Source organism: Schistocerca nitens, chromosome 4 (assembly GCF_023898315.1).
Source record: "Schistocerca nitens isolate TAMUIC-IGC-003100 chromosome 4, iqSchNite1.1, whole genome shotgun sequence".
Classification (NCBI taxonomy): domain Eukaryota; kingdom Metazoa; phylum Arthropoda; class Insecta; order Orthoptera; family Acrididae; genus Schistocerca; species Schistocerca nitens.
In genome coordinates, this window is record NC_064617.1 from 530,354,183 (window position 1) to 530,379,858 (window position 25,676).

The 25,676-nt window shown below is 44.4% G+C and overlaps 1 protein-coding gene across 1 annotated transcript in view; it reads right to left on the reverse strand.

Annotated features, from left to right (window-relative positions):
• Positions 1–473: 473 nt before the first annotated feature.
• LOC126252418 (forkhead box protein C1-like) overlaps positions 474–25,676 on the reverse strand; it is a 54,734-nt gene continuing 29,531 nt past the window's right edge. The window contains exons 2-3 of the mRNA XM_049953308.1: positions 9,381–9,636; positions 474–570 (exon numbers count right to left, since the gene is read on the reverse strand). Coding sequence (XP_049809265.1) covers positions 474–570; positions 9,381–9,636 — 353 coding nt within the window. The remainder of the gene's footprint in view (positions 571–9,380; positions 9,637–25,676) is intronic.

The window sequence follows — 25,676 nt, forward strand, 5'->3', positions numbered from 1 at the left end:
AAGATTACGTTTTGTATGTGCCTATAGTAGTAGCGATAGAATTAGTAAAGAAATTTTTTTTCTGTAACAAATCGGCTTATGTATTTTGTTTGCTGTAGTTCTTGTAGGCGAGACAGACCAATTGCCAGATTCTGACAAGGAGAGGTGCTCTGATCTGGCCCTATTAGATGATGATGATGATGACTCTTTTGAGGGTGCAGTGGAGTCAGCCGTTGAAGTGTTAATGCCCCGCAGCCAGAGCAAGAAAGGTAATTACTCACTCTGCTTATAGCCTTGCGATAGTCAGAATTCTTTCTTTCACTGCACCAGCAGCGGTAAGCAATGTACTTAAGTAATATTTATTTCATCTCTTCTTCTACAGCGGTCGCGCCTCTGCGTTCTCAACACAGTGTGGCGCGCATACCGGTGGCTGCTAAACCTTATTCCGCACCAAACGGAGCCCAGAAAGGCATGCATCGCCAATAAGGGCGCTGCTACTCGCTGCGCGGGAAGTCACCACTGCTGCCGCCGCCGCCGCCGCCGCCGCCGCCGCCGCCACCACCCCGGCACCACCGCTCTGGCGTCCGTGGACTGAGAAACGAACGACCGCCGTTCAAGTTACCGGGTCAAGTCTACAACAGCATCGGGAGCCATCGGCGCAGCCTGGCTGTTACCATCACGCTGACCAGTTAACACGGCAACATCCTCCTCTGTCATCATCATCATCATCATCATCGAATGAGCCTTGTCGGAATCGGCATAAACGCAAGGTATGTGTGCCTTACTACATACCGTCTTGCCCCTCCCCAACGCCATCATCAACGGGGTGGACTCAGAATAGTGTTAATACTAATATAGATGATCCTGTGGCTAGTGGCAGTTCTCTCCCTTTAATGAAGGCATCAAGTCAGTGATACCATACCGCAGTTAGATTACTTGGTGATTGCAGACGCTTTTGAGGAGCAAACCTGGTTCACAAGGATTGAGAACCCGGCAGGAAGGTACCGCAACCCTGTTGGTTTTCTAGGTGCATGCCTTCCTGTCGTGGAAACGGAGTTCCTCAAGGTAGTCAATGATCCGCAGTATCCCGCCATTAAACGCAGTGTTGTTTTCCGCATCAAATTATCGCAACACCCCAAAGTTGAGTCGGGTGTTGAAGAATGTAGGCTTCAAAAAAAAAAAAAAACAAAAAAAAAAAAAAGAAGTTAATGGTATCCCTGAAATACGTACCCTCAGACTCAGGGTTGAAATATTGAAAGTTTTGGCTGGTTTCGTTGCCTAGGGGTGGGATACGTAGTTGCCACATTATATGCCTAATACTGTTGAGTCTGCAGTATACAATATGAATTAACGCATGAGTCGAATGGTTGAAGATTCCTATCAATTGGCAATTGCGAATTTTGAATGTAACATAGAAATTTATAAATGAAAGATTGCAATTAAATAAAATCTACAGGTCCTATTTGAATGACTTTAATTGATGAGTACGATAGCAGAAGTACATTTAAGAATTCTGTTTATTTATGCAAAATGCTTGTTGGTGTCAATGGTCCAGCAATTAAATAAAATATAAGGTGAGTAACAGGGAAACAATAGGTTCCTAGGCCGGCCGCGGTGGTCTAGCGGTTCTCGGCGCTCAGTCAGGAACCGCGCGACTGCTACGGTCGCAGGTTCGAATCCTGCCTCGGGCATGGATGTGTGTGATGTCCTTAGGTTAGTTAGGTTTAAGTAGTTCTAAGTTCTAGGGGACTTATGACCACAGATGTTGAGTCCCATACTGCTCAGAGACATTTGAACCAATAGGTTCCTACTTCACATAATTAGTTATGAGCAACAACATAGCCCGCGAGATACTCACTTCTAAACGCATTCTACGTCTTCACTGCAGAAGCCACGGAAATCTCACAAGTGCACCAGTCGCCACTACGAACTATTTGTATATCCCGCAACCACGCGCAAACTGTTCAACACTCTCCAAATAGTTCCTGTGACCATCCATTGCGCCTTCCCGTACAACACTCTCCCTTGTCCTAAGCAACCCGATGCTCCTCCCCCACTTCCATACGATCTCTCCACTGACTTCGGTCATCACCTACGTAGTGTCAAGTGTTGTGATTGGCTAAAGCCCTCCCGCCATATCTCCAAGCCAACACACACTCACAAACATATTGAAACTCATACAAAATACTGGATTTACAGTTAAATAACTTGAAATTCAATAAATATTCATACAGCTGGACGATAAACACGCTCTAAGACACATTACTAAATACATAAACAGATTAAATAAACATATATCAAAGGAATAGAAGCAAAAGTAGGACAGTAGACTAATGTCTCTGTGCTTTCTAAAACACAGTAAATATTTGACCAATTTCTTCACGAATAGTATATATCAACAAAGAAATAGACGAATAAATATATTTGTAAGTATGCTGCTACCGTTTATGCGTGTAACTGGGGAGTACTTATGGCGTCATGCGAGCAATAGTAAACTGCCACTTTAACTTCCAACAACTCATGCACTATCCAAGTTACATGCCTGTAATTCATACCAATTTAGGCTTACACTAATAGCTTTCTAAAGACACATCGATCGACAAAATCGGATGAACGGTTTAGATTTTGGAAATTTGTTGCTGTGTGTTACTTGTATAATTTACAGTCAGACACTTAACTTAAAACTTATAAAGATATTGAAAATCTGATTCCACTATCAGAATTGTCGTGTAAATAATGGTAATGTACATGTCTCTTTTTAAGGTATCATGATTCCTCTGGTTGTTATTAATTTCTACATGAATTGTGAAATGTCTGCCATTATGGTTCCACAAAGTCCGCCATTTTTGGCACTCCTGACATACAAATCACGTTCGTTGGCACAAAGCACAGTCCTCGACACAGCGCCAACATGGAATTCCCAGCCACGCTGTCAGCATGGACCATGCGCAGGGGCACCCCTCTTGCTCCGGCTAACGTTCGGCACCACGCGTTTCCTGATGAGCCCCGCCTTGCCGAGCACCCCGTGTGGTCACCACAACTCTGAACTTAGAATATTTTCAGGGCGCCACAACTCGCCTCTTACCTCCCAAGAGACAACTCTTCATTATCTTTGCAGAGAAAATGGCGTGATAACGTGGAGCACATCAATCACCGAGTGGCTTCATAAATCCACCTTGAGTGCTATACTGGCCTGGTTTTCCAAGAGGGAGGTCAAAGGGTCAGCTAAAGCACTCAGCCGAATAGTACACCTGGACATCCATATACATATCTACGATCCGGTAAATGGAGGGTCAAGCTATTTCAAGCTCCCTAAAGATTTAGCTAACACAAGGGCATGCACTAATGTTGAAAATAGAAATGATCAGGCTTGTTTTGCGTGGTCAGTCCTGGCTTGCGAAAGAAACTACAATTACAGGGATCATCCTTACCGTCCAAGTACATACCATGTAGGTGATAAAAATGGTTCAAATGGCTCTGAGCACTATGGGACTCAACTGCTGTGGTCATAAGTTAGAACTACTTAAACCTAACTAACCTAAAGACATCACACACATCCATGCCCGAGGCAGGATTCGAACCTGCGACCGTAGCGGTCGCGCGGTTCCAGACTGTAGCGCCCAGAACCGCTCGGCCACTCCGGCCGGCGTAGGTGATAATATTTGTGGGTGTTATAATTTTGATGATACAGAGTTCCCCGTCAAGATCCAGGATTTACCTGAATTTGATGTGCAGAATACTGGCATACCGGTTCATGTTAATGGCCTGGAGAAGAAAAGCAAGTCAGATGAGCAAAACAAGCATATTGTCGTCGGCCCCCTCCCTTTCTCAAAATCTGTTGGTGAGTGTGAGCTGCATGAAAACATGTATCTCTTCTCTGAAACTGATAATTATCACTATGTTTGGATTAAAACATGTCCCAACTATTAACTAATCATCATGTAAAACTTATTTGCTTAAAGCGCATGAATTATTTCTTCTCAGACAAGTTATTAGCGGTGCATCTAGTAGACTGTGCTTCCAAGGACGCAGTACATGTTATTATGGCTATTGAGGAAAACAAATTCATAAAGTTCAAGAATGCTCACCACCAGGACCCTACAGCCTCTTATACCACCTTAACAGAACAACACGTACCATATGCGGCAGTGTACCAAATTGTATTGTCATATGATTCCAGTCTTAACCACTAAAAAACTTATGTTGGGGATAATCCAGCGGTTTGGCTGCTCACTGAGCTCGAAAAATTTTTGTGGGAGAATGAATATTTGTACAATAACGCAGTTGACTGCCGTATTTATGGGCTGCCGTTAGACAGAAATGCAGGAACTCCTCGTCGGGACAACTGTCATCTTACGGGGAAGTTCTGTGGTGCAGCTCACAATGCATGGAATTTGAAGTACCAGCTACCAAGACACATAGCCGCTTTCTTCCACAATTTAAGTGGGTATGACACTCACTTTCTAGTTGAGCACTTGGCTGATTTTGGTTTGGGGAAAGATCAGGTCAGTATCCTACCTGAGAGCGTCAAGAAACAAATTTCATTCTCCAAACAAATGACGCCAAGAATTATGCTCCGCTTCCTTGATACGCTACGTTTTATGCAGCTGCCACTCCAGAAATTCGTTGCAACTCTACCTTGGGGAGATATGCATATCACTCGAGCTGCATTTCCCGACGTGGATTTTCTCATATGAGCATGTAGATAGTATGGCACAACTCAACGAAACCAAGCTACCAGACATAACTGCACTCATCAGAAACCCTACAGGCGATGCCATAACGGATGTAGAGTGTGAGAATGCCGTGAATGTCTGGTGGGAATTCAATATTAGCCCTTTAGGAGAGTAAGCATGGCTTTACATGGACACAGACGTGCACTTGCTTGCACACGTTTATGAGAAATTCCGGAATCTATGCATGACCACACAATCTCTGGATCCTGCCTTTTATTACACTGCACCTGGATTGTCTTGGGACGCAATGCTCAAGAAAATGAAGTGCTGCATTGAATTATTGACCGATGCTGACATGCTTCTTTTCTTTGAGCGAGGGATCCACGGGGGACTTTGCCAATGTGTCCATAGGCACGTGAAGGCAAATAAGCCGCGGATTAGTGACAGGTTCAATGCATTCCTTGATTTAAGTTACATAATATACCTGGACATAAATAACTTATATGGGCACACCATGCAGCAATCACTGCCGATCGCTTATGGGTTGGCTGTATTTGTGTGAATCGACTCCCGATTTGTCTTCGTGATTGCACAGCCACTACTTAGTGTCTTTCAAGTCTTCGTGCAAGCGTTTGTCAAACTGTGTGTGTATTTTGTGTTATTTCCACTGACAACTTGTTTTAAATGTTGACGGCGCACTGGCAGTGAGTCGGTCGGTTGGAGCGGATCAGCAAGCAAGTCTCCGCGCGGCACAGTCGGCGGGGCCACTGGCGATCTCTACGCAGTGTCGGAGCGTGTGGGGGCTGTTCCAAGTGCTGCGAGGTTCGTGGCTCACCGACCTAGGACATGAAAGTTGAGTGGTGATTTTACTAACGAAGCCACGTCTGTTCACGTTGTCCCCTTGTTTGGTGGTTCGCTGTTGGCGGTATTCCTGGGATCAACAGCGAGTGTTCGAGTTGGTGAAGATTTAGTCACCGTGTGGTGGAATTAACTGTATTTGTCGGTTTTTAAATTCAAGTGCACCAGCGAAATTTTCTGCCTTGTGGCCGTTAGTGTTCCGGTTACCTGCCCTGGTCACTGACATAAATTCAGGCAGTGTCCTTTCCTCATATGTTGCCGCTGTCCAATATCGTCTGTAGTTTTTGACAGCTTAATGTACTTTTGGTTGTGGGAGGCTATGCCTGTAACGTTTTGGCTTTGGAATTCTCGTATACTGGTCGGTGGGTCCCTGACTGTCTCTTGGTTATGTTGCCGGCGGATCGAGTACAGTTGGGCAGACTTCTTGTCTCACCTAAGCGAGCGTTAAGATGTCAGAGGCAGACCGAGCCCTCTGGAAACTTCTGAGCGCCGTAGCCTATACTGTCTTTCTCGTTGACGTTTATTTGTGTATTTTTAATGGTTCATAGCCGATGGTTCGAATTTGTATGCTTGTAATTGTGTTATTAAAATCAAAGGCCTTGAGACGTTTTAAAAGTAAGTTTCTCTAAATTGGGAAAGTCTTACATTGTCTGAAGATAAAGCTTGGGCCTTCTGCCTGTTGAAAATTTATTGCATTGTTTTAAAGCATGGGCCCTCCGCCGCTTTAAGTTTTAAGGTTCTTACTTATTAAGTATTACATTTTTTCAAGATAAATCTGTGGGCCTTCTGCCTGTTGAAAATTTGTCGTAGTTGTATTGTTCTTAAACTGATGGGCCTTCAGCTGCTTTAAAATTTAGGATTCTCACTTAACAAGTCTTAAATCACTTGGGCTTGAATACTATTCAAGGTTAAAAGCTTCGGGCATTCTGCCTTGGAAAATTGATTGCAGTTTCTTTTTTAACAAAGGCCTTCAGCCGTTTTGGAGTAAGGGTTCTTATTGAGCCTTCTGCCTATTGAAAGTTATTGTAGTTATGTGGTTTTAAATTTATTGGCTTTCAGCCGCTTTTAAAAAAACTCAATCTATCTGACTAGTCAAGTCTTACATCGCTTGGCCTCAAATACTATTTAAGGTTAAAGCGTAGAGCCTTCTGTCTCAAAGAAAAAAAATAATTATAGTAGCTGCATTTAATCAGCCGTTTTAGAATTAAAGACGTTTTCTGTCGATAGTCGAGCTTAGAAGTTGCGCTGTAATCTTTGGGCAACTAAATAAAGTGTTATGTTTGGAGTATAACTGACAGCCGCTCATTCTGGCCCCCTTCCACAATTCCTACTACTTGTCCCGTCCTGCGAGTTTAGAAGGGCGTCTCAATAACAGTTCCTGAAGGAAATGTTTGTTTTAATTTCAGTTTGAACTGTTTTGTGTACTTTCGCATTTGATATTGTAATCTGTCATTTATTTTATTACTTTTGGAGTTATATTAGCATGCCATGTTAACAGTCAGTTGCATGTATACTGAGGGGACAAAAGTCACTGCTTGCAACAGTGACATATGCAGATAGCAGTAGTATCACGTACGCAAGGTATAAAAGGGCAGTGCATTGGCGGAGCTGTCACTTGTACTCAGGTGGTTCGCGTGGAAAAGTTTCCAACATTATTATGACCGCACGACGGTAATTAACAGACTCTGTCCGCGGGATGGTAGTTGGATTTAGACACAAGGGACATTCAGTTTCGGAAATCGTTGGGGAATTCGGTATTCTGAGACCCACATGGTCTTGAGCGTGTTGAGCCTACCAGATTTCAAGCATTACCTTTCACCACACGCAACGTAGTGGCCGACGGCTTTCACGTAACTAGCAAGACTAGAGGCGTTTGCATAGAGTCGTTAGTGCCAACAGACAGGCAACACTATGTGAACTAACCGCAGAAATCAGTGTGGCAAGTATGACGAACGTATCCGTTAGGACAGTGCGGCAAAATGTGGCGCTAACGTCACATGTGTCTCGACTTCAGTTGGTAAGAGCAGAAGATAGAGTTCGAGGCTGGGGCAGACCCCAAGAAGCCATGGACCCAAGTCGTCAACAAGTCAATGTTCAAGCTGGCGGTGGCTCCATAATGGTCATTCTGATGGCCTCCAGTACTTCATCAGCAATAAAGGCTGAATCTTAGACACTGCCGGCCACTGGTGCAGTAGGAACATGACAAAAATCGTTAAACAAGTGTCGGCCGAAGATCCGGAGACAGAAGCGAACAGGCAGTTCGCCGACAAGTAGCTACGAATGTCTCATCAAGCTATTATTACACAATGTTATTTGGTTCTTCATATTATTTAGGTCTTCATATTACTTAGTAATATAGCATTGTTTGAGAAACCCATACAACAAAATGACTTATAAGCAAAGGGGCCCAGGTTTGATTACCGACTGTGTTCCACTAGTGGGATGTCCACTGGCCGAAAGCCAAAAAAATAAAAAAAATAAAAGGGCTGCAAACTACAATGGTACTTGGCACTGGCAAAGTGGAGCAACTGATCTATTTTGGAGAATGCTTCATTGTTCACAATTATTTTGAATCCTCGGGATGTACTTAACAATATTTTGCCTGTTTCAATTCTTAGGAGTCATGATCCGAAACTCGTCAAGTGGCCAAGATGGGCTGTTCAACAGGCTATTTATGTAATAAGCGCTGGTTCTGATGATGACCCTTTAGGGTCGAAATCGGTAAGCTGTTACACGTCCATCCAGTGCGACCAAGATTGTTGTTGTTGTTGTGGTTATCAGTCCCGAGACTGGTTTGATGCAGCTCTCCATGCTACTCTATCCTGTGCAAGCTTCTTCATCTCCCAGTACCTACTTCAGCATACATCGTTCTGAATCTGCTAAGTGTATTCATCTCTTGGTCTCCCTCCACGATTTTTACCCTCCACGCTGCCCTCCATTACTAAATTGGTGATCCCTTGATGCGACAGAACATGTCCTACCAACCGATCCCTTCTTCTAGTCAAGTTGTGCCACAAACTCCTCTTCTCTGCAGCTCTATTCAATACCTCCTCATTAGTTATGTGATCTACCCATATAATCTTCAGCATTCTTCTGTAGCACCACATTTCGAAAGCTGCTATTCTCTTCCTGTCTAAACTATTTATCGTCCATGTTTCACTTCCATACATGGCCACACTCCATACAAATACTTTCAGAAACGACTTCCTGACACTTAAATCTATACTCGATGTTGACAAATTTCTCTTTGTCAGAAACGCTTTCCTTGCCATTGCCAGTCTGCATTTTATATCCTCTCCGACCATCATCAGTTATTTTGCTCCCCAAATAGCAAAACTCATTTACTACTTTAGGTTTCTCATTTCCTAATCTAATTCCCCCAGCATCACCCGACTTAATTCGGCTACATTCCATTATCCTCGTTTTGCTTTTGTTCGACCAAGATTATAATGAATAAAAAAGACTAAAGACGTATCACCAGTAGTAACAATTATAGTCGGTAGGGTTGTTGAATGACCCGAGAAGAGACATACGAGGTATTGTGGAAGTTGAGTAAGAAAAGCCACGGGCATACTCCACATGTGTCGCCCCTGAAGAGCTTTCTCGGGCACCGGAAACTTGAAGGTGGTCTGCTACTTGTGGCGTTTTTTGAGCCGCACTGTGGGCGCCCCGGCTGCGCCAGCGCCCGCGCCTGCGCCGGCGGCTAGTCGCGCGCCGGCATGTGCGTGTGTGTGCGTGTGCGTGCTGGAGGCGCAGCTGTGGCGCAAGTGTAGCGCCGGCAGCCAGCGGGGGGTACGCAGTGTCGCGTTACGCGCAGCCGCCGCTGCCGATGAATGGGCAGGCGGCAGCGGCGGCGGCTAGCGCCACTAGCAGCGGCGGCGCGCCCCGCTCGGGCTCTCGCCGGCCGCGGCGACCGGCCGAGGCCTTGAACCCGCGTTGGCTGCCGTCGCGCTGACGTCAGCGCCGGCGCCGCCCGGCCGACCGCGCCGGGCCTGCCGCGACGCATCCACCGCGGCGGCGCTCCGCATCTGCCGCACTTCCGCGGCCTGCGCCTCTCCACGTGTCGCCGCGTCCGCTCCGCGGCCTTCAGCGTCCCGCAGTGAGATACGCAGTTTCTGGACTCCTGTGGCACAGCGCGGAACGTCCCCGTACGGGATACGCGGCTTCTACCGCTTTCTTCTCGTGCAAGGGAGCAACATCACATGTACACCATAATAATGGCTTAGAAAAACTCAAGTAACATGCAACTGATGGCAGTACACACACATGATTTTAATCGTACTTAACAAACAGAATGCAAAATGTTGTGCTGAATAATTTAAACAACATAGGAAGGGTAGAAAACATTAGTCTCTGGGGATAATAAACGGATTCCCACAGGGTTCAGTTTTTGGTCCTCTCCTATCTCTCATACACTGACGGAAAATAATCGCAATATCAAAAATTCATTACTGTAGAGTAATGAAACTTCAGGAACACAGTTACGTGATAAGCATTGCAAGTTTATGAGTTAATGTTAGTGCAAGGTAAGCCATTGCAAATGTGAAATGCTGGTACACTAATAAGCATTATAACCGCCAGAATGTTGAATGTAAGCACGCAAACGTGCATGCAGTGTGTTGTACAGGTGCCGCATGTCGCTTTGTGGGATGGAGTTCCGTGCCATTTGCATTTGATCGGTCAAAACAGGGACAGTTAATTATGTTTGTGAACGACGCTCAAGTTGTCGTCCGATGATGTCTCATATGTGCTCAATTGGGGACATATCTGGTGATCGAGGAGGCCAAGCCAACATGTCGACACTGATGTTGGGTTACGACAGCTGTCTGTGGCCGAGCATTCTCCTGCTGAAAAACATCCCCAGGAATGCTGCTCATGAATGGCAGCACAACAAATCGAATCACCGGACTGATGTACAGTTTTGCAGTCAAAGTGCGTGAGACAACCACTGGAATGCTCCTACCGTCATGCGAAATCGCACCCCACATCATAACTCCAGGTGTAGGTCGAGGGTGTCCAGGCTGCAGACAGGTTGGGTGCAGGTCCTCAACTGGCCTCGCGGCCGGAGTGGCCGAGCGGTTCTAGGCGCTTCAGTTTGGAACCGCGTGACCGCTACGGTCGCAGGTTCGAATCCTGTCTCGGGCATGCATGTGTTTGATGTCCTTAGGTTAGTTAGGTTTAAGTAGTCCTAAGTTCTAGTGGACTGATGACCTCACTTGTTAAGTCCCATAGTGCTCAGAGCCATTTGAACCATCGACTGGCCTCCTTCTAACCAACATAGGCCATCACTGCCACCGAAGTAGAACCAGCTTCCGAAAACACAGCAGATATCAACCCTGGCCTCCAGTGAGCTTCCACTTGAAACAACGGAAGTCGCAAATGATGTGGTTTGGAGTCAGTGGAATGCACGCTACAGGGCGTCCGGCTCGGAGCTGTCCTTGAAGTAACCGATTTGTAACAGTTCGTTGTGCCAACTGCTGCTCATATTGCTGCTGCAGATGCAATACGACGTGCCAGAGCCATACGCCGAACACGGTGGTCTTCCCTCTCTGTAATGCCACTTGGCCGTACGGAGCCCAGTCTTCTTGCAACCGTACATTCATGTAAGCACCGCTGGCAGCAGTCATATGCAGTGGCTACATTCCTGCGAAGTCTATTTTCAGAATCGCAGAAGGAACATCAACTTGATAAGGATCCTCATAGTGGTGCTACCAACGCCACTCTTACGCGACTGGCTCGAAATTTGAATAGATTTCATCTTCCGGAAAGATGCCTACCAACGTTTATTTTCGTCGTACGACTCCTTCTTGGTGTTGCGACTTTTTTCCCTCATTGTGAATATGAATGCCCTTCCACTTAACATTCAACAAAGACAACTGCTACATTTTGCAGACTTTACTAACGTTATGCAGAGTGATCCATTGATAGTGTCCGGACCAAATAGCTCAAGAAATAAGCATCAAACGAAAAAACTACAAAGAACGAAACTCGTCTAGCTTGAAGGGGGAAACAGGATAGCACTATGGTTGGCCCGATAGATGGCACTGCATAGATCAAACGGATATCAACTGCGTTTTTTTAAATAGTAACCCCCATTTCTATTACATATTCGTGTAGTACGTAAAGAAATATGAATGTCTTAGTTGGACCACTTTTTTCGCTTTGCGATAGTTGGCGCTGTAATAGTCACAAACGTATAAGTACGTGGTATCACGTAGCATTCCGCCAGTGCGGACGGTATTTGCTTCGTGATACATTACCCGTGTTAAAATGGACCGCTTACCAATTGCGGAAAACGTCGATATCGTGTTGACGTATGGCTATTATGATCAAAATGCCCAACGGCCGTGTGCTATGTATGCTGCTCGGTATCCTGGATCACATCATCCAAGTGTCCGGACCGTTCGCCGGATAGTTACGTCATTTACGGAAACAGGAAATGTTCAGCCACATGTGAAACGTCAACCACGACCTGCAACAAATGATGATGCCCAATTAGGTGTTTTAGCTGCTGTCGTTGCTAATCCGAAAATAAGTAGCAGACAAATTGCGCGAGAATCGGGAATCTCAAAAACGTCGGTGTTGAGAATGCTACATCAACATCGATTGCACCCGTACCATATTTCTCTGCACCAGGAATTGCATGACGACGACTTTGAACGTTGTGTACAGTTCTGCCACTGGGCAAAAGAGAAATTACTGGACGATGACAGATTTTTCTGTACGCGCTCTATTTAGCGACGATGCCTCATTCACCAACAGCGGTAACGTAACCAGCATAATATGCACTATTGGGCAACGGAAAATTCACGATGGCTGCGACAAGTGGAACATCAGCGACCTTGGCGGGTGAATGTATGGTGCGGTATTATGGGAGGAAGGATAATTGGCCCCCATTTTATGGTTCTAAGCACTATGGGACTTAATATCTGAGGTCATCAGTCCCCTAGAACTTAGAACTACTTAAACCTAACTACCCTAAAGACATCACACACTTCCATGCCCGAGGCAGGATTCGAACCTGCGACCGTAACGGTCGCGCGGTTCCAGACTGAAGCGCCTAGAACCACTCGGCCACAAAGGTCGACACAGTATATTCAGCTCAGAATAAAAATAGTCATACTAACAAATGATTTAGTACATGTACTGAAGTCAGTAAGTAGTGTAGAGTGCTCCACATTTTTGACTGTACGTGTTGATCCAATCTTGAACAGGAATAAGCATATTACTGAGTTTCTCAAGCAATTAAGTTCAGCTACTTTTGCTCTTCGTACAATTGCTAACATTGGAAACAAAGGATTTAATCTCATGAAATATTCTGCTCATATCGTCTCAATAATGTCTTATAGAATAATTTTCTGGGATCACTCGACTCTTGGAAAGATAGTACTGAAAGCACAAAAGCGAGCAGTAAGAATAATATGTGGACGTTACATAGGTACCTTTACAAGGAGCTAGGCATTTGAACGCTCGCATCTCGTGGTCGTGCGGTAGCGTTCTCGCTTCCCACGACCGGGTTCCCGGGTTCGATTCCCGGCGGGGTCAGGGATTTTCTCTGCCTCGTGATGGCTGGGTGTTGTGTGCTGTCCTTAGGTTAGTTAGGTTTAAGTAGTTCTAAGTTCTAGGGGACTTATGACCACAGCTGTTGAGTCCCATAGTGCTCAGAGCCATTTGAACCATTTTTAGGCATTTGAACTACACTGTTACAATAGATATATTCGCTAATGGAATTCGTCATAAACAATTCATCACAATTTGAAAAGAAAAATGAGGTCCATACTTATGACACAAGAAGGAAAATGACCTTTATTACTCATTATTAAAGCTGTCGGTGGCTCAGAAAGGTGTTCAACATGCAGCAACAAAAATCTTAGATCATTTGCCTAATAAAGAAAATATCTGACAAGTAGCAAAGTCGGCCTGTGTGGGCGAGTGGTTCTAGGCGCTTCAGTCAGGAACCGCGCGACCGCTACGGTCGCAGGTTCGAATCCTGCCTCGGGCATGGATGTGTGTGATGACCTTAGGTGAGTTATGTTTAAGTAGTCCTAAGTTCGAAGGGACTGATTTTAAGTCCCATACTACTGAGAGCCATTTGAACCAAGTAGAAAAGCAAACTTTAATCTAAATTTTTATTTCGAAGCTGGTGGCTGTAGATAAAAAAATTATATGTTCATTAATGGTAACACTAATCATGTACATAGCCTGAAACCTGACTCGTTGGACTTCATTTCGATAAAAGAATCGTTCAAATGATGTATGGGACACGTAACTAACTAACAAACCAAGACCGACTGGCCCGTTAACGTTGTCCACTGTACAACGTCCTCTACACACACACACACACACACACACACAGAGAGAGAGAGAGAGAGAGAGAGAGAGAGAGAGAGAGAGAGATGTTCCGAAACCTTATGACCACCAGCTTAATATTAGGTTGGTCCGCCTTCTTAACGCAGTACAGCAGCGATTGTACGTGGCATGGCCATATCCTTGCTGGATTTTCTGGGATACGTGGCACCAGAAGTCCTCGCACACTCCGCAATTCCCGTAAATTAACGGGCCGGTGGTTTCTGAACGCGGACTGGCACCCGATAACGTCTCAGATGTATTCAGATCAAGCACTTTTATTGGCCAAAATATCAACGTGAGGTCATTTCATGCTCATAAACCATTGTAGCACGCTTCTGGGTTCAGGACAACGGTCAATCATTCTGTTCGAAGAAGCAATCGCCTTCGGGGAAGACATCAAACATAAAGGGATGCATGTGGTCCGCAACACGCTCCAAAACTACTAAATGAATTTTCATTGGGTTTTCACACGTAACTTGAGAGTTGCTTGCGGCAACATGTATGCTTTATTTATCCAAATCGGATTGCAAACAAGTTAATTTATAGTTTTAGAAGTCTGCCTGCCAGACGCAAGGCTCCAACACTGACCCCCACTCGCTGAAGTCGCGCATGGTTCGGATGTTTAACTTAGTGACACGACAGTCACGGGATAGCACACCGAAGAACCCTTAGATGGTGCTGTTAGTTTGTAGTACATAGTAAATAGCGCTGTTAGCTTTATTTACTACAGTGACCGAAGTTCCCCATTTTTGGCAGTAACACAATTAGATGCCCAACCTTATCTTTACGATACAAAGTAACATTGAATTTCAGAATTAGATTTTCACTCTGCAGCGGAGTGTGCGCTGATATGAAACTTCCTGGCAGATTAAAACTGTGTGCCCGACCGAGACTCGAACTCGGGACCTTTGCCTTTCGCGGGCAAGTGCTCTACCAACTGAGCTACCGAAGCACGACTCACGCCCGGTACTCACAGCTTTACTTCTGCCAGTACCTCGTCTCCTACCTTCCAAACTTTACAGAAGCTCTCCTGCGAAACTTGCAGAACTAGCACTCCTGAAAGAAAGGATATTGCGGAGACATGGCTTAGCCACAGCCTGGGGGATGTTTCCAGAATGAGATTTTCACTCTGCAGCGGAGTGTGCGCTGATATGAAACTTCCTGGCAGATTAAAACTGTGTGCCCGACCGAGACTCGAACTCGGGACCTTTGCCTTTCGCGGGCAAGTGCTCTACCAACTGAGCTACCGAAGCACGACTCACGCCCGGTACTCACAGCTTTACTTCTGCCAGTACCTCGTCTCCTACCTTCCAAACTTTACAGAAGCTCTCCTGCGAAACTTGCAGAACTAGCACTCCTGAAAGAAAGGATATTGCGGAGACATGGCTTAGCCACAGCCTGGGGGATGTTTCCAGAATGAGATTTTCACTCTGCAGCGGAGTGTGCGCTGATATGAAACTTTCCTGGCAGATTAAAACTGTGTGCCCGACCGAGACTCGAACTCGGGACCTTTGCCTTTCGCGGGCAAGTGCTCTACCAACTGAGCTACCGAAGCACGACTCACGCCCGGTACACAGTTTTAATCTGCCAGGAAGTTTCAACATTGAATTTACTTGATTAAGACACACAGATTTATTGATTTCGCTTTCTGTATTAATATGTAAACGAATTTGCTTTGCTTCTTTTGATAGGTTTCATTAATATTTGACTTTCCGGCTGAAGAAAACAAATTTCTTGTGTTTGCCTTGTGATTGGCTATGGTTCAAATGGCTCTGAGCGCTATGGGACTTAACATCGGAGGTCATCAGTCCCCTAGAACTTAGAACTACTTAAACCTAACTAACCTAAGGACATCACACACATCCATGCCCAAGGTAGGATTCGAACCTGCGACCGTAGCGGTCACGCGGTTCCAAACTGAAGCGCTTAGAACCGCACGGCCACAAGGGCCGGCGCTTTGTGATTCGGAAGGTTAATTATCACATTTTGCTCTAGTTTTGTTTACGACTAAAAATGCATAGAAAACACGTAAGTCTTTCTCAGTACACTAGAACTGGTAAAAGACTGAGGACTATGTGATCTCAAAAATCCAAATACGATCGTGAGGCAGACTTATTACGGCTTGAGAACAACACTCTTTAACTCGCTCTTTGGAAACTCCTTCTGAAAGCGAGGCGCGACGTAACTCTGATCGCGAGCATCATGCAGTATCTCGCTCCTCACTACATATTATAAACAAGTCGTCTGGCCACGGACACTTAGTACTACCTGTGCAAAACCAGGAGGATCCCTACTTCACTGAAACTTCAATTTTCTACCTCTGCTTGTTCCTGAGAAAAGAAGGGGTCTTAACAGTGAGACAGATAGACAGACAACGGAGTGATCCTATTCGAAGGCCCTTCTTTAACTTGCGGTGCTTAGTACGTGACTGTAGTTAGTAGTAAATATTTATATGACTTGACGTGCTGAACATATTCACCACCACTCTTATACTGGGTGATTCTTATTAACGTTTGAACACCCCCGAAATAATGAAGATGACGCCGAGACAAGTAATTTAATATAAACACATGGGGCCACAGATGTCGGGAAGTACCCCAGAAGTAGACGAACATTTGAAGTCACCAGATGACGTACCTCACTGCACTTGCGGAAATTGGGTTTCTCGATCCTATCCTCGCCGGTAGAGGGCTGTGCTACACGCCGCTCCGCTAGGCTACACTGTTTTCGAACACCTTTTGTAAATGTGATGAGTTGTAAATATAAGAAAATGGTTCAAATGGCTTTGAGCACTATGGGACTTAATATCTGAGGTCATCAGTCTCCTAGAACTTAGAACTACTTAAATCTAACTAACCTAAGAACATCACACAAATCCATGCCCGAGGCAGGATTCGAACCTGCGACCGTAGCAGTCGCGCGGTTCCGAACTGAAGCGCCTAGAACCGCCCGGCCACCGCGGCCGGATGTAAATATAAAAGATACAAAATTATTGGCCTCGCTATAATCGAGCAAGAGCCGTTCTTCCTTTGCGTTTTTTTTTTTGCCCGTTTTTGTTTACAGACTTTATTTAGTAAAGAACACGTAGGTCATTTACTGGTAGCGATGCAGTCCAGAAGCTTATACTTATTTATTTGTGACGCAATATAGTAAGTTTTTGTTGTATCACACTTTTCAATTAACCAGCGGAGTCCACTAGATCGGTAAATAAAATAATAAATCTTAACACAATGTGAACACTTAAGTGGCTAACGCAATGCAAAAAACATTGCCTGCCAGACTCAAACTCTAACGCTGAGCCCCACGCGCTAAAGACGCGCCCGTAGCCCGGAGCCATGGACGTATCTATTTTACTTGGGTTGGGATGAACTGATTCGACACCGCTGCACGTAAGGCGAGGTACGTCGTCTGATGACGAAACATGTTCTACATTTGTCATCCACTTTTGGGGTATTTCCCGGCAATTGCGGCCTCATGTGGCTTATATCGAATTACTTGTCTGCGTGTCATCTACATCGCCTTTTCAACAAGTTATACTTGTACTCCATCGTAGACGAAGGAAACATTGCACTGCGTTTCCTTATCTAAGTATTGCACTGCTGCAGCTGAAATGACAGGGTAGATTTCTCACTATTCCAGTGTCAGTAATCAAAGTCCTGTACCAATCCAGCTACTTTCAGTAAGATTCCGAGATCCGACCACTGGAGTGGAGTATATACACCGCTAAAAATTCATACACCGCTTCCAACTGCCCGCTGGCAACTCTCACCGATAATCACCGCCGCAACAAAACAGCAATACAGTTCTTAAATCATAGGTAGAGTGTCACATAAAAACTTCATTCTCAGATATGCATGAAACTTATTGGCCTGAATTAATCCTATCCATATCCTTCACTTTTATCCATTACCATATCAAACTGGTTAATTCCTCCACACTCTGCTCTGAGATCTGTGCTTTTACCGAACAAGTTCATACTCATTAGTACCTAACACTGTGAGAAAAATGGGAAGTGCCTAAACCGAATTCAGCGCCCTCGCCCAGGAACATTCTCCGGATTCTCTCAGTATTCCATACTGCATTAAGTAACTTGGTCCATCAGGAAGAATCATGTACTTGTGCTTTAGAAGTACACAACGAAGCACCATCTTCGTCCCAGAGGGTACACGATTTGTAAATCTCAAGAAGCCTGCCGGCTGACCCGGTAATTTTGCTCAACGAAACTATTAAGCGTCGGGAATTGAATTCAAACATTTCCGTTGGCCATTTCCAGTTCCCAATAATAGAACTCAGCAAAGAGCTGCTACCGGCCAGGGCTTTCCAAATTTATTTTTCAGAGCGTTTTAGGAAACACCAACAACCCTGTGGAAACTACTCGCTTTCGGAAACAGCCTAGCCCGCTTCGACCAGTCATCTTAGAGCTGAACAAAGACTCTCTTCCCCAGCAGCCGGAAAATGGGTGAGAGACTACAATAGTGGCTAAGCCTAGCACCTTTGGACGGCTGGGCTATGATATGATACGTTACGTATACTCGAATAGTTCCGACTGGGATTACCAACCTCGTTTACAACTGCGAGGCAAGGCTAAATACTCTCAACTCCTAAATGTCATGAGAGCCTTGTAGCGGTCTAATCAGATGAGACCATTGGGATATACAGACCGTCACTGTAATCTCTTAACTAGCCATTTAATAATAATAAGTTTATTGCAGCCAAATAGCCAAACAAATTCAATGTACAATGATAAACGAAATTAGAAATTTTACATATTGTGATGTGCATAGCCAGTTATTGACCTTGTCCTTTTGGTACAGAGTTCTATACGGTAACGTTTGCATATTTGATGACACAATTTACATTCACATACTGCATTTGGTTCATGATATGACGTGTCGTTTCAAATAAGGTGGTGGAAAACATGGACTGTCATTCTGGTGATAGCGTGTCTCATTTCAAAGTTTTCCTTTGTCCATTTTCCGTCAATCATGGCGCCTGTGCTGTAAAATTCTGGAGGTACGTCCTCCCTTTTTTACTTCAATGTTTTAAGTAGACTTTCCAAAGCGCTACTGTTGGGTAGCATCCGATTTGTCCGTAGATCTTGAATGAGGAAATGTCCCATCGCCAGCAGTTATACAAATCTGGATCGTGTTGTTTTGAACACTCCTATAGCTTTCTTTATACAGGTCGCTTTGGTTCTTTCTAGTGTCGTTAGGTTTTTCACTGTAAGATGTGGACCGATAATTTCTATGCCGTAATTCAGTATTCGGAAGATTTTGGCTCCGAATAGTTCCATTGCTGTCTCTAGACCAAGGGATCTAATGTATTTTATTTGCTTGCCATTATTGCTTGCCCTGCTCTCTCTGTTACATGTTTTATGAAACATTGAAAGGTCTCTGTTGGATTCCTTTCATGTTTGATTTCTTAAATCTGTTGTCATTTATGGAATAAATTCCTCTTCTAAATTTACTGTGGCGTTTCTGACTATCTGGGAGGAGACTGAGTAGTGGAACGTGTTACTTTTACACGTAAACAAGAACGACCTGTCACACCACTACACTTTAAAACACAGTTTATATGTAATTCATGTCACACAGTCTCATACGGAACCTACATCCGCTTTCTGTTATATACTGTATATGATAAGATACTGTCATCCCCCTTCCCTTCTGTGTGAGAGGATGAATGATCAAATGTGTTTGTAGTTGCATGCTTGAGGGTAGCAGACAAGGCTGTCTGCTAGAGAACAGTAGGACCAACGTCGGAACAGGTAGCTACGCTTTCTTAAAGCAGAGAGGTTTCTATCCTTAGTATGGTCCTGTCCGTCCGTTGTCATGTTGGTATAGGAAGCTGCCCCTCTGGCCCCTTCCGTTTGTCTTTGTGAGCCACCCTCAGGAAGCACGCTCGGTAGTAGGGAGTTGCAGTCTGGCGGTGGCGAGCGTCTGAAATGGTAAGATCTCCGGCTAAGCGCGTGTCTGCTAAGTCCGTAGGACAATGGATTTGTTAAGTTCAGCCTAACTGAGAATTTAATCACCTTTATTTCGGGTTAGCTCTAAGATATCTAAGGTTATCTTAAATTGCAGCGTAGTGTAATTCTCGTGTGAAGTTCATATTATTTTCCGGTAGTTGCTTTGTCACTACTTTATGAGTAAAGTGGAACCACGTGTTGGTCAGTAACTCTAACTAAGATCAATCTTAAATGCGAATGCTTGTGTGATTATAACGTCTCGTCTTGACAATATTTTCAATATAGCAACTTTTCTTTATGTTCAACCCACGTGGGGTGTACTTTGTGAGACCAGTACCACGTGCTTATATAACTGTTTGACCCGTCAGGTTAACAGTAAGACGTTAGTAACCAGTTCGAGGTTTTTCTTTTGTAATTTGCTTTTCGATCTAATTTATTTTAATTATCAAAATTATTGTGGAGTTATACGCTTTGTGTAAACCAAGTTGACCACGTGAAGCATGTGGTGTAATCATCAAAGTAGCCCTCAGCTATTCTTTTCGCGAAGATTTCACAAAGAGTTAATATGAATTTAGTATACCAGTGTGTGGTAATTACATGACGGACAGGATTGTGCTTCGAACGTAATTTCTTTGGGTAAAATTTTGAATCTGTTTGTAGTGGTTAACTTTCTCTTGCATGCGTTTCAACGTTCTTTGTGTGTTGTTTTATGAATGCAGTGTTGTATGCAGACTCCCAATCTTGGCTCCATATTTGATGTGTTCTGTAAGATTTTCACCATCCTAAATAAGGCACCAGCTTGTTACGAATAGAATTTAATGTGCTGAAATTTCAATGACCAATCTTAAAAATAAATTTCCAAATATAAACTGATTTCTTTCTTTTTATTCAAATTCTCCTTTTTATATATATATTACCGGTTGTTGTATGACTATTAAAAGATTATCATTAATGTTAGTCTGTTTGGGAATTTGGTAAACCTGGACTAGATACCTGATGAAACAGTTGCTTAGTAATGCAAGATTAACTTCCCCAGACAGCTCACAGCTTTTAACCCGCTTTTATTGGCTAGCAGTAACGCTTTCATCATACCAAATTAAAGTAGTACAACGTTACAACATTTTGCAACTGTTTGTATCTTGACGCCTAGGTACTTGCAGTCTGGTACAATCCTCAGTTTCCTGTCCCCTATGAAGATCTCAGCTGATGCAGATGCTCTTCCTCCATTTCTGAGTATCATCATTTCTGTTTTCGTCACATTCAGTTCGAACCCGTGTTCTATACCCCAGTCATCCATATTGTTTATCGCTTCTTGTAACTCTGCAATGTCCTTTGCGCCTATTAGAATATCGTCTACAGGTGCATATGAGATTACACCCTTCCTTTGGGGTATTCTTACAATTTATTCCTCTGAAAGGGCAAATAACAGAGTACTCGGTGGGTACTCCGTTTGATTGGCGTATTGAGTCCGATAGGGAGAGGTTGTCTGAGAACCTTATTTCGTTCCATTGTAGTATTGCTCTTATGTCCGCCCCTGGTAGCTGAGTGGTCAGCGCGACAGAATGTCAATCCTAAGAGCCCGGGTTCGATTCCCGGCTGGGTGGGAAATTTTCTCCCCTAAGGGACTGGGTGTTGTGCTGTCCTTATCATCATCATTTCATCGACGCACAAGTCGTCAAAGTGGCGTCAAATCGAAAGAGTTGCACACGGCGGACGGTCTACCCGACGGGAGGCCCTAGTCACACGACATTTATTTATTTTATTGCGCTTATGATTTGTGTCCATATGTTCTTTTCTGCTGAGGCTTCCTATTGTTTTTCGGTCAGTAATTTTCTGTTTCTGTAGCCAAAGGCTTTTGTGAAGTCTATAATTACCACATAAAACTTTTCTCTGCTTTAAAGGGCTTCCCATGCGCTCTTTAGCAGGAACTCTATTGCCGACAGAGTTGATCTTCCCTTCCTGAATACCGTTTGGCTTTCAGGGACTTGTTCGTCGATTGTTTTCTTTATTCTTTCTGTTGACACTTTGAAAGGTAAGTTTTCTAGAGCTATGCCTCTGTATTTGCTAGGGTCTCCTTCCGTTTATATAGCACTTTTACTATTGCCTCGAATGGAGGCTGCTTCTATTCACTTACTGTAGAGTTTTGTCCACATTGGCGCTAGTATCAGGGCACTGTCTGTTAAATATTCGCTATAAATTCTGTCAGGGACTTCAGATCTTTTGTTCTAGGCTCTGTTTTTGGCATCTATTATCTCTTCTGTGACCAAAGGGGCCTATTCCATGGTTGTTTGTGGTATTGTATCCTCTCTGTCCTTTGGTCTCCGTCTTAATCCTTCCTTATTCAGTGTGTTGTCAAAGTGCGTCTGTCATATTTTCATATCGATGTAATGTGTTTCATCTCGTTTTCTGGGGTGCAGCGTAATGTATAGGTCTTTTGGGTCTTCCTTCGCCAGTTTCTTTCCTTCTCTTGCCCAGAACGTTCTCTTCTGTTCTTTTAGAGTTTTCTTATAGATATTTCGGTTTTCGGCGTAAATCCTGAGGAGTATAGGGTACTCTGAGGATTGTTTTAGTTGATATAGGCTTTCTAGTACATCTTTTCTTAGATTTTAACACCCTGTGTGGAACAATTGTTGTGCTCTTCTTTTATACCTGTGGCTGGCGGCTTGTCTTAGTTCTCCTATCGCTTATGTTGCTTCCTATAGTCGCGAATTGTCTACATCTACATACATACTCCGCAATCCACCATGCGGTGCGTGGCGGAGGGTACCTCGTACCACAACTAGCATCTTCTCTCCCTGTTCCACTCCCAAACAAAACGAGGGAAAAATGACTGCCTATATGCCTCTGTACGACCCCTAATCTCTCTTTGTGGTCTTTCCGCGAAATATAAGTTAGCGGCAGTAAAATTGTACTGATGTCAGCCTCAAATGCTGGTTCTCTAAATTTCCTCAGTAGCGATTCACGAACTAGCGCCTCCTTTCCTCCAGAGACTCCCACCCGAGTTCCTGAAGCAATTCCGTAACACTCGCGTGATGATCAAACTTATCAGCATTTCGACTTGTTTTATGTCGTCTGATGTTGCTTCCACTTTCCCGATGTCTATTGTTCTTCCACTTTTACTTACGCTTTTCGCCATGCTCCTCGGATATTTATTTCCAGAGGAATATGTTTCGAAAGTGATGTGTGGTCTGCAGTCCAGAGAGATGATATATTACCCCTGGTTGGTCTTCTTATGAATGCAGTGCCTATTTTACTTTTGCCATTGGGGTATGTTGGCCATTTACGACGTCGTTGGAACCTCGAAAGGGGATAAGAGTTCAGAACTATCCGAGAAAAAATCAAAGCAATTCATTTTGCACAGAATCAATATTACTTATTGTCCTCTTCTTTCTGTGGGTAGGTAGTTGTAATGTCACATAATACGATCACCGCCTGGGGTTAAAGACTTCCCTTCGAAAAACAGAACCGTTGATACAATTGCATACTCCGTGTGAGCTATCTGTACCTGAGATCCGATACCTTCAGTTCAGTCGAAATCTGCTTAAAGAGAGGATAACACACAGAGAAAATGTTTAGCGCGTTCTGTTTCCTGCAGAATGCAAAGATCTCTCACTTCGTACATTCCAAAGGACTCATAACATCGTCACAGATTTCCGGAGACCAGAGATACTCCCAAAAATAGATGTACATTTTTACTTTTGCTCAGTCACTGCTGAACTTACATATTGACCGTCTTCCATTGGGTCTGCCTCCTGTTTCGCCAATAACATTACTTTGATAAGTACTGTATGCTGAGAGAATGTTTCGTTACATAATTAAAGCGACATACGCGTTGAAACAATGTTCGTGCTGAAGTACGCTGCTGGCTACTAAAATTGCTACACCACGAAGATAACGTGCTACAGACGCGAAATTTAACCGACAGGAAGACGATGCTGTGATATGCAAATGATTAGCTTTTCAGAGCAAAAAAATGGCTCTGAGCACTATGGGACTCAACTGCTGAGGTTATTAGTCCCCTAGAACTTAGAACTAGTTAAACCTAACTAACCTAAGGACATCACAAACATCCATGCCCGAGGCAGGATTCGAACCTGCGATCGTAGCGGTCTTGCGGTTCCAGACTGCAGCGCCTTTAACCGCACGGCCACTTCGACCGGCTTTTCAGAGCATTCACACAAGGTTGGCGCCGGTGGCGACACCTACAAAGTGCTGACATGAGGAAAGTTTCCAACCGATTTCTCATACACAAACAGCATTTGACCGGCGTTGCCTGGTGAAACGTTGTTGTGATGCCTCGTGTAAGGAGGAGAAATGCGTAACATCACGTTTCCGACTTTTATAAAGGTCGGATTATAGCCTATCGCGATTATGGATTATCGTATCGCGACATTGCTGGTCGCGTTGGTCGAGATCCAATGACTGTTAACAAAATATGGAATCGGTGGGTTCAGGAGGGTAATACGGAACGCCGTTCTGGATCCGAACGGCCTCGTATAACTAGCGGTGGAGATGATAGGAATCTTATCCGCATGGATGTAACGGATCGTGCAGTCACGTCTCGATCCCTGACTCAACAGATGAGGACGTTTGCAAGACAACAACCATCTGCACGAACAGTGCGACGACGTTTGCAGCAGCATGAACTATCAACTCGGATACCATGGCTGCGGTTGCCCTTGACGCTGCATCACAGACAGGAGCGCCTGCGATGGTGTACTCAGCGACGAACCTGGGTGCACGAATGGCAAAACGACATTTTTTCCGATGAATCCAGGTTCTGTTTACAGCATAATAATGGTCGCATCGGTGTTTGGCGACATCGCAGTGAACGCACATTGGAAGCGTGTATTCGTCATCACCATACTGGCGTATCACCTGGGGTGATGGTATGGGGTGCCATTGGTTACACATCTCAGCACCTCTTGTTCGCATTGACGGCACTTTGAACAGTGAACGTTACATTTCAGATGTGTTACGACCCGTGGCTCTACCCTTCATTCGATCCCTGCTAAACCCTACCTTTCAGCAGGGTAATGCACGACCGCATGTTGCAGGTCCTGTACGGGCCTTTCTGGATACAGAAAATGTTCTACTGCTGCCCTGGCCAGCACATTCTCCAGATCTCTCACCAATTGAAAATGTCTGGTCAATGGTGGCCGAGCAATTGGCTCATCACAATACGCCAGTCACCACTCTTGATGAACTGTGTTATCGTGTTGAAGCTGCATGGGCAGCTGTACCTGTACACGCCATACACGCTCTGTTTGTCTCAATGACCAGGCGTATCAAGACCGTTATTTCGGCCAGAGGTGGTTGTTCTGGGTACTGATTTCTCAGGATCTATGCACCCAAATTTCGTGAAAATGTAATCACATGTCAGTTCTAGTGTAATATATTTGTCCATTGAATAACCGTTTATCATCTGCATTTCTTCTTGGTGTAGCAATTTTAATGGCCAGTAGTGTATTTCTTTCGCGATAACCTCGGAGCTTCCGTGCCGCCGCGCGAAACTCTACTCACAGCTGTGGCCAGAGTCCATACAGTCTTAGCTATTTGCAACGGCCGTGAGAAACTAGGCTGAGTACTTCTCCGCGGAATTAAACTGAAACGTTTACTGAAAGACATAGAATAATACTCTGCAGTAGCAAACATGTAAAATGTCTAAAAAAGGGTCACCAGTCTCGCTTTGACAAGCGACACAGAGTTAAATTACTCACTAATCCAGGATCAATAATGAAGATCGGTTTTGCTATCTATATACACTCTCTAAACTTAAGAGATCCCGCCAGTGGACTGGATTATGTTTGCAGGCAGTTCATACGGAGCTTCCAAGTGGATCCTAGCAG